The 14,249-nt window shown below is 33.5% G+C and overlaps 2 protein-coding genes across 5 annotated transcripts; both read right to left on the minus strand.

The window, feature by feature from the left end:
• Nucleotides 1-788, minus strand: LOC126714753 (uncharacterized). Its single transcript, XM_050415043.1, has one exon. It carries the CDS (start codon nt 639-641, stop codon nt 237-239), a length of 405 nt encoding a protein of 134 aa, XP_050271000.1. The 5' UTR covers nt 642-788; the 3' UTR covers nt 1-236.
• A 2,561-nt stretch (nt 789-3,349) lies between these two features.
• Nucleotides 3,350-10,343, minus strand: LOC126714754 (E3 ubiquitin-protein ligase RGLG2). Of its 4 annotated transcripts, none has more exons than XM_050415047.1 (12): nt 9,971-10,343; nt 8,862-9,158; nt 7,514-7,598; nt 7,295-7,435; nt 7,017-7,130; nt 6,829-6,926; nt 5,152-5,231; nt 4,954-5,059; nt 4,712-4,839; nt 4,344-4,602; nt 3,810-3,866; nt 3,350-3,707 (listed from the first exon to the last, which is right to left on the minus strand). In XM_050415047.1, the coding sequence occupies exons 2-12, from the start codon at nt 9,144-9,146 to the stop codon at nt 3,627-3,629; spliced, it is 1,434 nt and encodes a 477-aa protein (XP_050271004.1). In that variant the 5' UTR covers nt 9,147-9,158; nt 9,971-10,343; the 3' UTR covers nt 3,350-3,626. The 4 variants fall into 4 exon arrangements, with proteins under 4 accessions (XP_050271004.1, XP_050271001.1, XP_050271003.1 ...); XM_050415044.1 differs by having other exon boundaries at nt 9,964-10,340; XM_050415046.1 differs by lacking the exon at nt 9,971-10,343 and adding an exon at nt 9,830-9,851.
• Nucleotides 10,344-14,249: the final 3,906 nt, after the last annotated feature.

Below are 14,249 nucleotides of genomic sequence, written 5' to 3' on the forward strand. Positions count from 1 at the left end.
TTAAGAGTAACAAACACTGGTTTAGATGTGCAAGAGTGCAAGAACAGGGTGCAGAATGCAGATACAATACCAACCCTTCTACCAATAATCAACTTACCATTCCAAGTAGTATTTGGAAAAGAAAAGGATAACATAAACTAAAAAAGCAAGATCATTCTTAAACGAATTACAAACCAAATTACAATGCATTACAGGATCACTTATGATTAAGGACATGTAAATCCAATGAAGTCCCATTAAGCGACTTTTGAAATAGAGTACCTTGAGGACAAGCCATTAAGGTCATGACCTTTCTTAAGGCTCTTCAATGATGTAGGGTTGATCTGTACGAACAAGTAATTGCCAGCAAAAATATCACCAAAATGAGCCTGACTTTCCTTGAATCTCTTCAACACCTTAGCACATGAGAGTCTCACTGAAGAGAACAGCCTAACTTTCCTCCTCAAGAACCTTCTCAAGCTTGGAACTTTAAGCTTGAATCTCCTCCTTATAGGCACCCTTTTGAACCTGAACCAGCTCCTTGATTTCCCAACATACCTCTCTCCAATTTCTTCATCATCATAACCATCGAAACCATCATCATGTCCAAGTCTTTGGTAAGGAAGAAACTTGGTTAGTGAGGCCATCTCAGTGCCAGACATGGCTAAAATTTTAGAAACAAAAAACAAAGACAACCCAGATGAAGTGGAGAATGTATAGCCAGTCCCTTTATTTCTATTCAGATAGTAGTCCAACTCAAATTATACTCTAGTAGTTGGTCTTCTTATCAAATACGTACTATATTAATAATCACAAGAAGGAAAGAAGGGTTGGTTTTCAGAAACTGTTGGATACACTAAATGCGAGAGGGGAAGCTGGTGAAAATTGCCTAGTGGTACCAAAAACTATTAATGACCATTGACAAATGAAGTCACAAGTTACGAGTGAGAATATGACTACCACACTTACTTGCTATCTTTTGTCAAAAAACAAACAAATAGATAGATATATATCCAGCTAAAAAATAGATGGGTCCGGTGAATGTGTGACTTTTTTTTTTTTTTTTTTGAGTCAAGAACTTGAACTTTATTAAGATAAAAAATAAATCAGTCATAATCGGCACAGAGTACATGAGAAGGGTGTGGAGGAACATTCTCCATCCATACCTAAGGTCACCTTAGGGCACACATTAACAAATTCATTTTAAAAAAGTTTTATTGGGAATTGAAAAAGTTGTCAAAACTTTTTCAATTTTGGACAAACTTTTTCCAAAATTGGTTTATTATTGGGGCACACATTAATAAAATCCAAAATGGACAAATGCATACTCACTTTTGTCAACCAAACAATAAATAAATAAATACCCCTGCTCACATTCTTCATAAATATACAAATAATAATATGATGCTTACATTCTAAACACACATTTTCTCACAATTTACACATATTTTAATTAATGATTAAATTACATTTTCATCAAGTATATTAGTGATGAAATCATTCGTAAGTGATGTAATCCAATCATAAGTGACACATAAATACATTTAAGATAAAGTTGATGAATAAAAGAAAGAAAATTAAATAAACAGACATCCAAAGTTGGTTTATATAAAGCATAGTTTAACTAATAACGAGATTCTTAGTGTGCATTTAGTATCAGCTTATTTAGGCTTTTGTTAATTTGTTTTTTTTGTTAAAAATGTGCTAAAATATACTTGTTCTTTGAAAAAGTGAATTTTTTTTTTTTTAATGTGAGGTTTTAAAAATTTATAAATAAAAACTAAAAATTTAAAACTTGTTGAATAAGATGAAGGCAAACAAACAAAAGTGCCCATTTAGGATGCATTTATACGCCAGTTTATTGCTTATTTTTCCTACTATTTATAAGTCCCACGGAATCCCCTACTTATTTTATTTAGCTCTTATTCTTTTATATTTTATTTACAGTATTTTAAGTATACAGATAGATAAGTTATTTATAAATGAATACATTATTAAACAATTATTGACTTGTAATCAGGTGGTGGGGATCAGGGCCTAGGAGTCCAAAAACCCATAGAGTTTTCATCAACAACCGTCTCTACGTCCGTAAGATTAAATTTTTTTTTTTCTACCATAGCCATTGAATGCTGACCTTCACAAATTACACTAAACAGTTGGGTTTTTTTTTTTTTTTTTTTTTTCAACGCCAGTGCATAAAACTCATCCACCAGTTGATTATTCTTACGGATGTAAATAATTTTGTGTTTTCACACACCAAATAATTATAAGGAGAAAAATGTAATGCAGCTCCAAAATAATAGTTAGAGGTTTTCATACTCAAAATCTGAGGAGACTTAGGATCCATTGGGCTAATTTCATGGATCATATATTTCACCAGCAGTTGCACGACCTTGTGGAGTACTTTGACATTACAAAAAGGGAAGGAACCAAGGGAATTACCACCCCTTTGATTCCAAATTATTGTACATCTTACAAATTTGAATATTTTAAAAGAAAAAATAATATTTTTTTGACATAATTTTTTTTTTCTATTACTTATCAATGTTACCCTCTAGTCCGTGTAACCCTTTCCTTGAATATAATATCCAGAAAATGGTATTGACACAAGCTAGAGTTTTATAGACTGTTTAGTGAGAGAGGAGGGAGAGAGAGAGAGTAAGGGAGAATAAATTAGAGTTGGCTAGATATTAATTCATGAATTGGATCAAGCCACACTGACAGTCTATTTTGATAGAAAAAAAAATGATGTTTTATCTATTATTTTTCTTAGGCAAACCAATGTTTGATTGATTTCAATTAACCTCACTAATGCTTTAGAATAATTTGAAAAATACCTCCCCATACATGTGAAAGCCCCACCCATAACACATCGTGTAAGTCTCAGTTCCCTCAAGTTAGAACTGAAGATATGAGAAGCTGTGCATCACTCCGCACATCAACGGACAAAGGCATGTGGGAAATTAAATCTTGAAAATAAACAATTTCCTCATCTTTTTAGGAATACGGGGACCTTCATTTCAGCATCACTGAAAACAGCCCCATAACTAAATTAATGATCATGTTTAAGAAAGTTTGACATGTGCCATTCTTCTCTTTTTTTTCTTTTTTTTAATAAGAGTCCCCACACTACATGAAGAAATTGCGTAGTTTCCAATCTAGATGCAGAAACATATTGGACCACGTACAATTGGTGAGAATATGACAGCAATCAAACACTATAATGGCATAGACATTTACTCAAACGATTCCAAGGCCACATTTCTAAAGATATTTTTATAAATTTGTTGTGAATGAATCTGGAAAATGGATGAGAATCCAAGGTGACACAAACCAATTTAGCCCCAAAAAAAGAGTTGCACACCCAACAAGACTAAAAGGTATCACTAGCAAAACTGTCATTCATATCCTAAGCAATAAGATTTCTCGCGCAACACCAAATCTAATCGAACAGTTTTGTGCAAAAGAAACAAAGATCAAGCCGGAAAGTATTTTGGAATGCATTTTATAGATTTTCCGGCATTGATAAATCAATTTACAATCATTCTTTAGAAATCTAAAATGTTTAATTACAAAGGATGATGAAATTGACTAACTACAAAGAATTTCGTGCATGAAAACAATTTTGGAAGGAAATAGAACACTATTTAGTAGAGCCTTATTCTGGTTTCAATTTTCCTCCTACATATTGGGCATATCTCAAGGTCTTCTCCACAATCGCAACATGTCTGCATACAAAGATATTTATAGAAGAAATTTGTTAAATGTTAATACATTTCCCTCACTTATCTCTTCTAAAGAGAATGAGCAAATGGAAGAGGAAAATTTACCTGGTGTCCACAACCATAGGCCATGTCCTTGACATTAGTAAGGCAAATGGGGCAAAGCTGTCCAAAACCATGATAAATGTCAATACTAACTCTTGACCAACAAACAAAATTACATTACAGTTAATGCAGTTCTTGTTAAAGCATGCACACATACTGAACAACCCAGGCATCCAAGCAAAATATGCCACAGGCAATCAAAGATAACAAATCATTTGTGTTACTGTTAATTGGACCATGTATTGCTATGACCAACACAATTGAAATGGTAAGAAAGCCGGGATAGAGTAAATCTAAATATCCCATTTCTTAATCCTCATGCAGTTTTATTAACCAACAAGAGAATTATCTAAAAGGAAAAAATTATCTTCAATCAAAAACACTTCCTCCTCTTAGAGGTATGGCTAACCTAGAATTTTCACTGAACTTCTACTTTAGAATTTTCTCCTTTTTGTAACCAAATATCAAGCGACAGCACTTTCTAGAAGGAAAAATTATGAAGAATTACAAAGATCATATTGTTAATGAGCCTAATACCTGGTTTTCATAAGTGGAATTAGGAACAGGTGGAGCTGTGCTCATAGGGTTGATATCTTCATGATAAGGAGGAACACTCGGTGCACTGCTGGAAGGATAAGGAGGTTTCAAGCTGCTGGAAGATGTACCATAGATAGGTGTCGGTTCATAACTGCTGGAAGAATAAGAAGGTTTCAAGCTGCTGGAACTGCTGGAAGATGTTGTACCATAGATAGGTGTGGGTAGGGGAACCCTCCCGGGAGAAGTGCCCTTCTGATCACTATTTCAAAAGTAAGAAGAAATGGCAAGTATTAAAAAAAAATTAAGAAAAACAAAAAAAGTGTTCAAAATTCTCGAACAAAAACAATTAGAGAAAATTATTGACTTACCCTAGTATATTAAGCTCTATAGTTGCCTTATACTGAGAAGGAATTTCCATCAAGGCTGTAAGAGCAAATTCTGTCTCCTTTCGAGCTGGAGCAACATTTTTTGACATAATTTCTGTAAAATTCACAAACTGAAGAAAAACAATATAGCAAAAAAATTTCCAGTCAAGAATTTTCCAATAACAATATACATGAAGATACAAACAATAAAATTTTGAAAATTCTAAATGCCAACTGAGACTTACTTGAAAATTATCAAATTCCCTAGCAGGAATATTGTCATCAAATTCCTTCATCATGTCCCAAGGTCCATCTCCAACTCCAACTAATATGATTGACAAAGGAAACTTGCTGGAGAAAAAAAAAAAAAAAAAAAAAGGCATATAAGACAAGAAGACAACTGACCAAAAAGCATTGGAGTAAGTAAATTGCCCCATATTCACCTTGCTTCAACAATGGCATCGACAGTCTTCTGCTCTTGCGGACTTAGCTTTCCATGCTCAGTATCAACACTTCTTGTTACCTAGGGTAACCATCAATTTAAGTAAGATGATCCATAGAGAAATAAAGGCATTACAAGAAGATACTCTCAAATGAAAATAAATAATTTTTGCATTGCAAGAATGATGACATGTAGAATAACCAAATGAAGTTCCTTCTTATGCAGTTATCGATGTTTGGGCATTCCCTTCCAACATTGGGAAAAGCATTTTTTTTTCCATATCAACATAAGCACAAGCCAATTGAACTAAACCTCAATACCAAGATTCAACGCAGCATTCATAACAATAATGACAAATGCAGCTTTTATTTTTTTTTTGATAAGTAAAAAAAGAATATTATTAATAAAAGAATAGCAAGAAAAACACAAAGAGTTCACGGTAGCGAACAAAGGAAAAAAAAAGGAACAAAAAGATAGAAGTAGCCCCTAATCTATTCTAATAGACGAAAGAAAATCCAAAAGGGTAGAACAATACAAGAAACCCCAACATCGAGACCAATCAAAGAGGGTCCGGTGGCAAAACTCTACTAATTGAATAAAGGAAAAATTAGGGTGTCCCAAAACTTTCGACCTAACACATGGCAAGGTGCAAGAAAGTGGCAATAACTTCAATTAAGGAAAACAGCAATCCCAAAACTTCCAACTAGACACATGATAAGGTCCAAGCACGCGACAAATGCTAGAATTGCAGTTAATTAAAAAACTTGTAAGATAGCAGGTTCCTCTGCATCATATATTTTACTAAATAATGTCCAAACAATGTGTGATAAACAAATAAATTACTCTGAAAATTTGTCAACCATATTACTTGAAAACATACACATAGTGACCTACAAATTAAGTTTACAAATTAAAATTGATTGTGCGTTTAAACCCTATATCCACTTATCAAAGCTTGGTATCAGCACGTGAACCTATATTTAACATTCAGCTCCACCATGCAATTTTATTTATTGTTAAGTTCTACTCTAGAGCATTTCTCACCAACACCACTTGCACTTTCTCTAGTCCTAGCCCTCTACCTGTAGTTCATTGAAATTGTGTATACAGATATTCTCATTAACATCATTGCACCTATTTTATGTGATCTGATACAATGATCATATGACCAATCTCAATCTCATACACTAAGTACGAGTATTTTAACTAAATTTCAATGTAAAACTTGCAATTTAGATGACAAGCTAATTTAATTTTCTTGTTGTATTGGCATTCTACCCCTCAACTTAACTATGATAATATTCATATAAGATGCAAAATACCTGTCCATCTGCAATTATTACAAACAAGAGCATTTCTCACAGACACCACTTGCACTTTCTCTGGCCCTAGCCCTCTACTTGTACTTGTAGTTCATTGAAATTGAGTATACAGATGTTCTCATAGACATCATTGCACCGGATCTTGCCATCTGACACAATGATCATGTGACCAATCTCATGCACCAAGTACAAGTATTTTAACTAGATTTCAATGTAAAACTTGCAATTTTGATGACGATCTAATTTAATTTCTTTCGGAACTTAGCAAATCCACTTAATGTTCTAAATATGTTGCATCAGCATTCTACCCTTCAGCTTACATGATTATGATAACATTCATACAAGATGCAAAATACCTGTCCATCTGCAATTATTACTAACACATGATATTGGCCCCCACTCTGCTCCACGATGGTCATGGCCATCTCAATTACAGGTGCAAACGAAGTTGGTCCTACAACAAAATAGGACTTGTATAAATTACAAAACTAATATGAGAATTATATCAAACTAAATCAAAACTATGGTGAAAACAAATTAAAACCTGCAAGTCGTAATTTTGGGACTATTTCCCTGTAGCGCCTCAACACTTCCTCAAATCCATTACAAAATCTCCCATCTGGGTAGAAACTGAATACATCTCTATCATGTGTTGATGCTGTCAAGGGATGAAAGTAATCCTTATCATTCCCAAATGTCAATGATAGTTATAATGATATAAATATAGTAGAGATAAGGAGGATGATGATGATTAAAAAAATGAACTAACTAATTTTTTTTTTTTTTTTTTTTTTAAAAAGAAGAAGAAAAGAAAAGAAATACCATCTCCAAATCCAAAACATGGAATCAGGTTATCCTCATCAAATGCGGACAATGTCTTCCCAATAATGGATATAGCTTGTTCATAGGGATTTAAGCCACCTCCAATATGATGCAAACTTCGTTTCTGGAATGATTTTGCACCTATTCATGAAACCAAGTTCAGAAAATTCCATTACAACACACAAACTATATAGCATTACATTGGAAATAAGGCTTAACCTGTCCACTCATTGCTTTTTGTGAAATCAATGCCAACAATAAGATTGGAAGACTCAAGGCCAGCCCGTGCAAGAGCCTCAGTCACCTGCAAGGCAAGGTAGAAATATTTTATTTAACTCATTGTTAATATAAGTAAGAGTATAGAATCATTATAATTTGAAAAGCATCATTTACAACTAAATCTTACATGGACACATGAAAATCATCACTATGTTGTCACACACCTAAAAGATCAACATCAAATGATTGGTGGATCTTTAAGTGATGTAGGACAAGCCAGAACAATTCAACAATAAAATATAAGAAGTGAAAAATAAAGGCTCTTAACCTAGCTAAATAAGAGGGTCACCCAAGTATACAAGGAGTATACCTCTAAAATAAGAGGGTCACCCAAGTTAAAATAAAGCATCATTAACCCTTTTTTTTTTTTAATTCTATAATTGGGGGAGGGGGATTTGAGCCGTGGATGACACCAAGAGGTGCCAACCAGTTGAGCTTCTGATGCAGATTGGTTAAGAAAGAATAAAATATTTTAATATTTTATGTTTTTTTTTCTTTCCTAGTGGAATTAGGATTTATTTGATTTTACAAGTTCAATTAAAATCATTTTTCTAGTTGAATTAGGATTTTAATTGTTTTTCTTTTCCCTTTTTCCTTTCTCAAGTAGAAGTAGGTTTATTATTTCTTTTCCTAAAAGGAGTAGGAGAAATTCTATTCCTATAAATACTCTTTATAGAGGGATTGATTATTGTTGTTATGCGTTTATTAATAAAAGTTTGCTAGAGAGGTTTTCTCTATTATTTTGCATACTAGCCTAGTGTTCTTGTAGAACTTAGGTTTCATGGAAGAGTTGTAGTAATTGTGTATTATAGATTCTGCTTTTACATGCCCAAGTTGCATCAGCTTCTTAGCCTAGCTACGAACATACCCAATTCCATGAATTACTAGAATCCTTTTAACTTGAACTAATAAACTAAAACAATTGGACTTATAAATAAACCACGATATATGTTAACCACATGCAGTTGTAGTGGTATGCCAAAGATCCAACCAATAACCTAAGACAAAAGAATCACTAATTGACCATGTTCCAAAATTATTCCAACTATCCAATTACCTAATTAAACAATTCTAAATTGACACAATAAGGAAAATTAGTGATTTCATATGCATGCAAAATGAACAATATCTTCCTAAAATAAAAAAAGATTGTTTTCCTTAATTGTTTCAAAGCCCTAAACAAATGCTACAACTCCATACAACATACCACAGTTTCAAGCAGCAAAGTTATTAAATGTTAAAAGTAGACTACCATATCCTTTCCTAAGCTTGGTGATAGCATAAGTACCTGCTCCAATGAATTGAACTTATCAGCAATTCTTGAATACCTCCTGTCTAGTCTCCTTCTGAGATCAAAGTCCTCGGCACCAACACCATAATTTTGTGAACCATAGTCTTGGGCAGGAGCATGATACTGCTGCGTATACGAATGTTGGGGCGGCGCATAGGTCTGACTTTCTTGGTCGAACGGAGACTGATATAATCCACCCCACGTATTAGAAGAAGAAGAATCAGTCGAACGGATAGATGAAGTTCGCCCCCAACTCCCGTCCTTGGAACTCTTACCACCCATTCACTCAATTCTCTACAAAGAAAAGATTCCCCAAAATTTCTTAACAATGCAAGCCAACCAAAAAAAAAATCCCAAATTCAATAACAACCCCAAATCCGCCTAATTCTTGTCTTTCAAGATGCAATAAACTAATAGACCAAACCAAACCAACACCTAAAAAGCAAGACCCACCAAAGAAAAACACAATAACACCCCCAAATCTGCCTACTTCTTCTTCTTTTTTTCACAATGCAAGAAAGAAGCTGATAAACCAACTCCCAAATTTGCCTACTTCTTTATGTTTTTTTCACAATGCAAAAACCAACCAAACCAAACCAAAATAAAAAAAAGGCGCTTATGTAACTTAGAAAGCAAGGCCAGCCAAAGAAATCTTCTAGTGAACGCCGTTTGCTATTTATATAGAAATCAAAAAAAAAAAAAAAAACAAAAGTTAATAATAATCAAAGGCGGTTCCTTTTACGTAAGCCATTTGTACACGACTTGATTACGTAACCGACTAATAAAAGTAAAACCCTCCACCTTAAGCTTCTTCATCAGATAAAATGCAAAAAAATCCACACATACAAAACACTATAATCACAACACGGCACAAACAGAAAACAATATTGTTACGTAAATTTTACCAGAATTCCCAAAAAAAACACATAAGAGTAAGCAAAATTACAGGGGAGTTTGTTACTAACAACAGCAATCTCTTAATATAGAAACAGAACAGCCAAATGGGTCGGCGAGAAACACTGCAAAAGACACACCTCATTGGTTGGAGATCTTGTTCGCAGTGGCACACAACATATATAGAGCGAGAAACAGAGAATACCTTGTACCATTGTCTTTCCTTCTTAAGCACTAGCAGAGTTGCTTCCAAGTTCGAACTAGTCTTTCTTCTTGAACGTTACAAGTCTTAAAAGTAAAAACAGAGGATCGGGGAATCTCTGAAATTTCTCTCTTTCTTTGTTTAAATTTCAAATCTCAAAAAGGGAAAACCCCAAAAAGTCCAAAAGCTTTTGAAATTTTAAACGTTATTCGCTCGCCTTTTTTTTTTGGTTGTTGCTGTTGTTGCAGCAGCACATGGAAATTTCGAGAGATGCTATTATGGGTATCTCTGTGAGTGATACTATAAATACAATAATTTTGCTTGAAAATCAAAGAGGAATCAATTTGATCCGTTTTTTTAGGTAAATGATTTGATTGATTGTGTGAGTGGGAAGCAAACAGGTGTGGTACTGTGGATCACGTGGACCAAAGCGTGACAGAGTTGGTTTAGTTTCATCATATCTTTTGTTTGAATGGCCGACGGCGCTGTTAATAAACAATTTTTTTTAAAAAAAAAATATTTTACTAATTAATAATATGGTGAGTAATAATTAGTAAATATATAAGATTAACATATGTGAAATTTTTGTCAATATTTTTTGTATTTATAAATTTCTTTTTTTATTTTGATGGTGTTTGTTTTATTATTATATAAAAATTGGTTGACAATGATGTTATCATATTAATAATAATATAATAAATAAAATTCTTAAATTTTTTTGACCTCTTCTCAAAAGATATCTTGAATATATTTTTTTTGTTTTATTATCATTTTTTATTATAAAAGACTAACAAGTTGATAATGGTGTAATAAATAAATTTTAAATGATGATTTTTTTTAATTTAAAAGTTGGTAAATCACTTTTCATGTTTATCTATGATCCATACTAGCTTCGCATACAGCTATGTAATATTCTTTTCGTTCAAAGATAAATAATTTATCATTTATCAAGATGAGTAATTTATTAGATGTCAAAGAGTTTTGAAAGTTTCATAGTTTTTTTTTTTTTTTTTTGAGAAACCAGACTAAAATTGGCAAAAAATTAGAGATGATTTATAGTTAATAATTAGAGATGATTTGTAGGTCCCTAAAAAAAAAAAAAAAGGATGATTTATAGGTATGAAGTTAGATATATTTAGGAGCATTACCAAATATATATATATATATATATATATATATATATTTAAGAGTTTTTTTTTTTTTTTAGAAGAAGAGATTTGTTTTCAATTAGACTATTTTATCCCTTATCTTTTTATTTTATTTCAATTTTTCTTTTAACCATTATCTCAAACAAAAATGCTAGGTACACAATATTTTCACAATACTTTCACAACAAAACTTAAGTGATAGATTATTATGGTTGGGTAAAAAGTAATTTAAGTTGTTAATTCAAATTAGAACCAATAACAACTTATTGTGATTTATTGTGAACATAACACTTCTCTTTTTCAAAACTTTTTCAATTCTTTTTTTCATTTTTTCTTAGGAAAATCACTTCACACAAAACAATAAAGTTTAATAAAAGTGAATATATAAGATAAGATATAACTAATAATAAGAGCATTCACATCTCATATCTTCAAACTATTCTATTTTACCATCTCAAAAGATATTTTATCTATATCATACTATTTTACAATATTCCCAACATACTAACTTTTATTTTACAATACAACACGATAAAATAATATAAATTATACAATAAAAATAATAAACAAACTATTTATCTCTCCTCTCTCTCTCTCTCTCAATTCTATCCCTACATCTCTATCCCTCTCTCAACAACCAAACAACTCAATCACCACCACGCCACCACCATGCCCACCACGCCACCATTGCCCACTGCCTACCAAAATCCCACCGAAACCAAAAACCTAAATTATATAATAATAATAATAATAATAATAATAATAATAATAAAAACCCAGTATATACCCGCCAAAAACCCAGTCAACCCATTAAAAAAAACCAACAACCCAGTCACCACCATGCCCACCACGCCACCACTACCCATTGCCCACCAAAATCCCACCGGAACCAAAAACTAAGCATGTACATGGTGCGATGCGGCCAGTTATGAGAGTGTTTTTAGCACTGCACCTATAAGGTGCAGTTTTCCCTAATGCTTGACCGCACCTCACTAGTGGAGGAGTAAAACCGGTCTACTCAAGGTGCAATTAGTTTAATGAATTCCTCGATTTTCTCATAATCCAAACACAACATTTAACACTCCCAAACCACAACATAATCATTAGATAACCCAAATATTCCACACACAAAAACAAACATACACGAAAGAAAACAAACAAAATACGCACAAATTCACAATCTCACAACAACAACAACAACTAAACTAAACAAAACTAAGCTAAACCTAAGTCATAAAAGATGAAACAAAAATATCAAAGGAAAATATATAAACAAACCTAATAGAACAAAGGGGAGGGGAGAGAGTGAAACTTCAAGAGCAATGCCATGGGTGAAACTCCAAGAACAAAGCATCAAGCAATAGAGTATGGTGACAGACTGACAGCAAGTGGCGGAGGCTGAAGAGGGAGGGGAGAGAAAGGAGAGGCGGAGATGCTTGGGTGAGAAAGACTAATGGGAAGAGAGAGAAAGAGAGGTAGTGGACTGATTGGGGATGGGGATATAAGATATTTAGGGTTTATAAAATGACAAGGTTACAAGTTTTTTTTTTAGTCTAATACCAAAACGACGTCATTTTGGAATTGATATTAAAATTAATATCAGGCTCAAACAGTGTCATTTTGGTACTGTAGAGTTAAAAATTAAAAACCCTACATTTCCCATCTCATTATCTCTTTCGTTGTTTCCCCTTCTTCCTCCTCCTTCCTTCCTTACCTCTCTCAAACTCTCGCCTTCTCTCTACTGAAACCTATAGTAACTACATATATAAATTATATAGCATATAAATATATATATATATATATATACACATCGGTGCGGTGCGATTTCTCATCCGAGTGAAAAATGGTCACCGATTGTTGCACCGGCTGCCTTCGGTATGCTTAGATCTTTGCCAACCACCTCTTCGAGCATCTACGATGGAGCTTTGAATCGGTCGGATTGGTTTGGCACCGATCGGTTTCATCGGTGCCAGTCAAGTCCTGAATAGGCCTACCAAAAACCTAAATTATTTAAAATAAAAAAAAAATTAAAAAAAAAAAAAACCCCAGCAAACCCATAGCAAAAACAACTCAATCACCACCACTGCCCACCATGCTAACCCAAACCAACGTATCCAAATCCAACCTAAAACCCCATCAGAATCCAACCCATCAAAATCCAAAATTCAACCTATCTGAACCCAAAAGACAAAAATCAATCCATGCCTTACTGCAAAACACACAGACAAACACACCAAACATATTATGGAGATGAAATAGACCACCAGAAAAAACTCAATAATCCATCCATGCCTTATTGCCACATCTAGCCACCGTCGCCGCTAGATCAACGTTGCCACCATCGCACCACAACACACAAAACCCAACAACCCATAGCCCCTCAAACCACCCGCACACCACAACCTACCACCGGAACCACGCTAGAAAAATCACAGCCCATCATCAGCAAGCTTGAGCAACCCATCATTGGAGGCGAGGTTGGGCACTTCCATCAAAGGAGCATACCATCGAAACCACTAGACTCACAACACCACTAGATCCACACCGCCGCCAAATCCTTGTCAGACCCACAACCCATGCCAGAATTTGCCCATCGTGAGAGAGAGATGTGATGAAAGACAGTTGTGATGAGAGAGAGAGGCTAGAACGTTGTGGAGAAAGAAAGAGGAGATAAGAAACAAATAAAATGAAGAGAAAGAAAGAGTCAGATATGTTTAAGTGAGTGAATAAAAAAATATTATTTTGTTTTACAATTGTGTTATAGTACCGTCACAAATTTGTGATGGTACTGTAGCACAATTGTAAATTTTTTTAGGATACAAGACCGGATAATGGGATATTTTTCTGTTTTGATGGTAAAATATATCTACATATGGCATATGGTAGTGCAGGTGTGAATGCTCTAAGAAGTCTATTCCATTCATATATATAGATTAAATGAAAATTTTTAACTTTTTTTTTTCTAAAGTTACCACATAAGTATTCCAAAACCCATAATTTTCCTTTTCTTCCTTGTAATATAATTTCAATTTCACAGTCATTTTTTTAGCAACTTTTTTTTTATATAAGATAGAAATTATATTCTAACATAATCTAAGCCATCGTTTCGGATGAAGGTATGGAATGTGTTGGGGGAACCAC

This window comes from Quercus robur, chromosome 2 (assembly GCF_932294415.1).
Source record: "Quercus robur chromosome 2, dhQueRobu3.1, whole genome shotgun sequence".
Taxonomy (NCBI): domain Eukaryota; kingdom Viridiplantae; phylum Streptophyta; class Magnoliopsida; order Fagales; family Fagaceae; genus Quercus; species Quercus robur.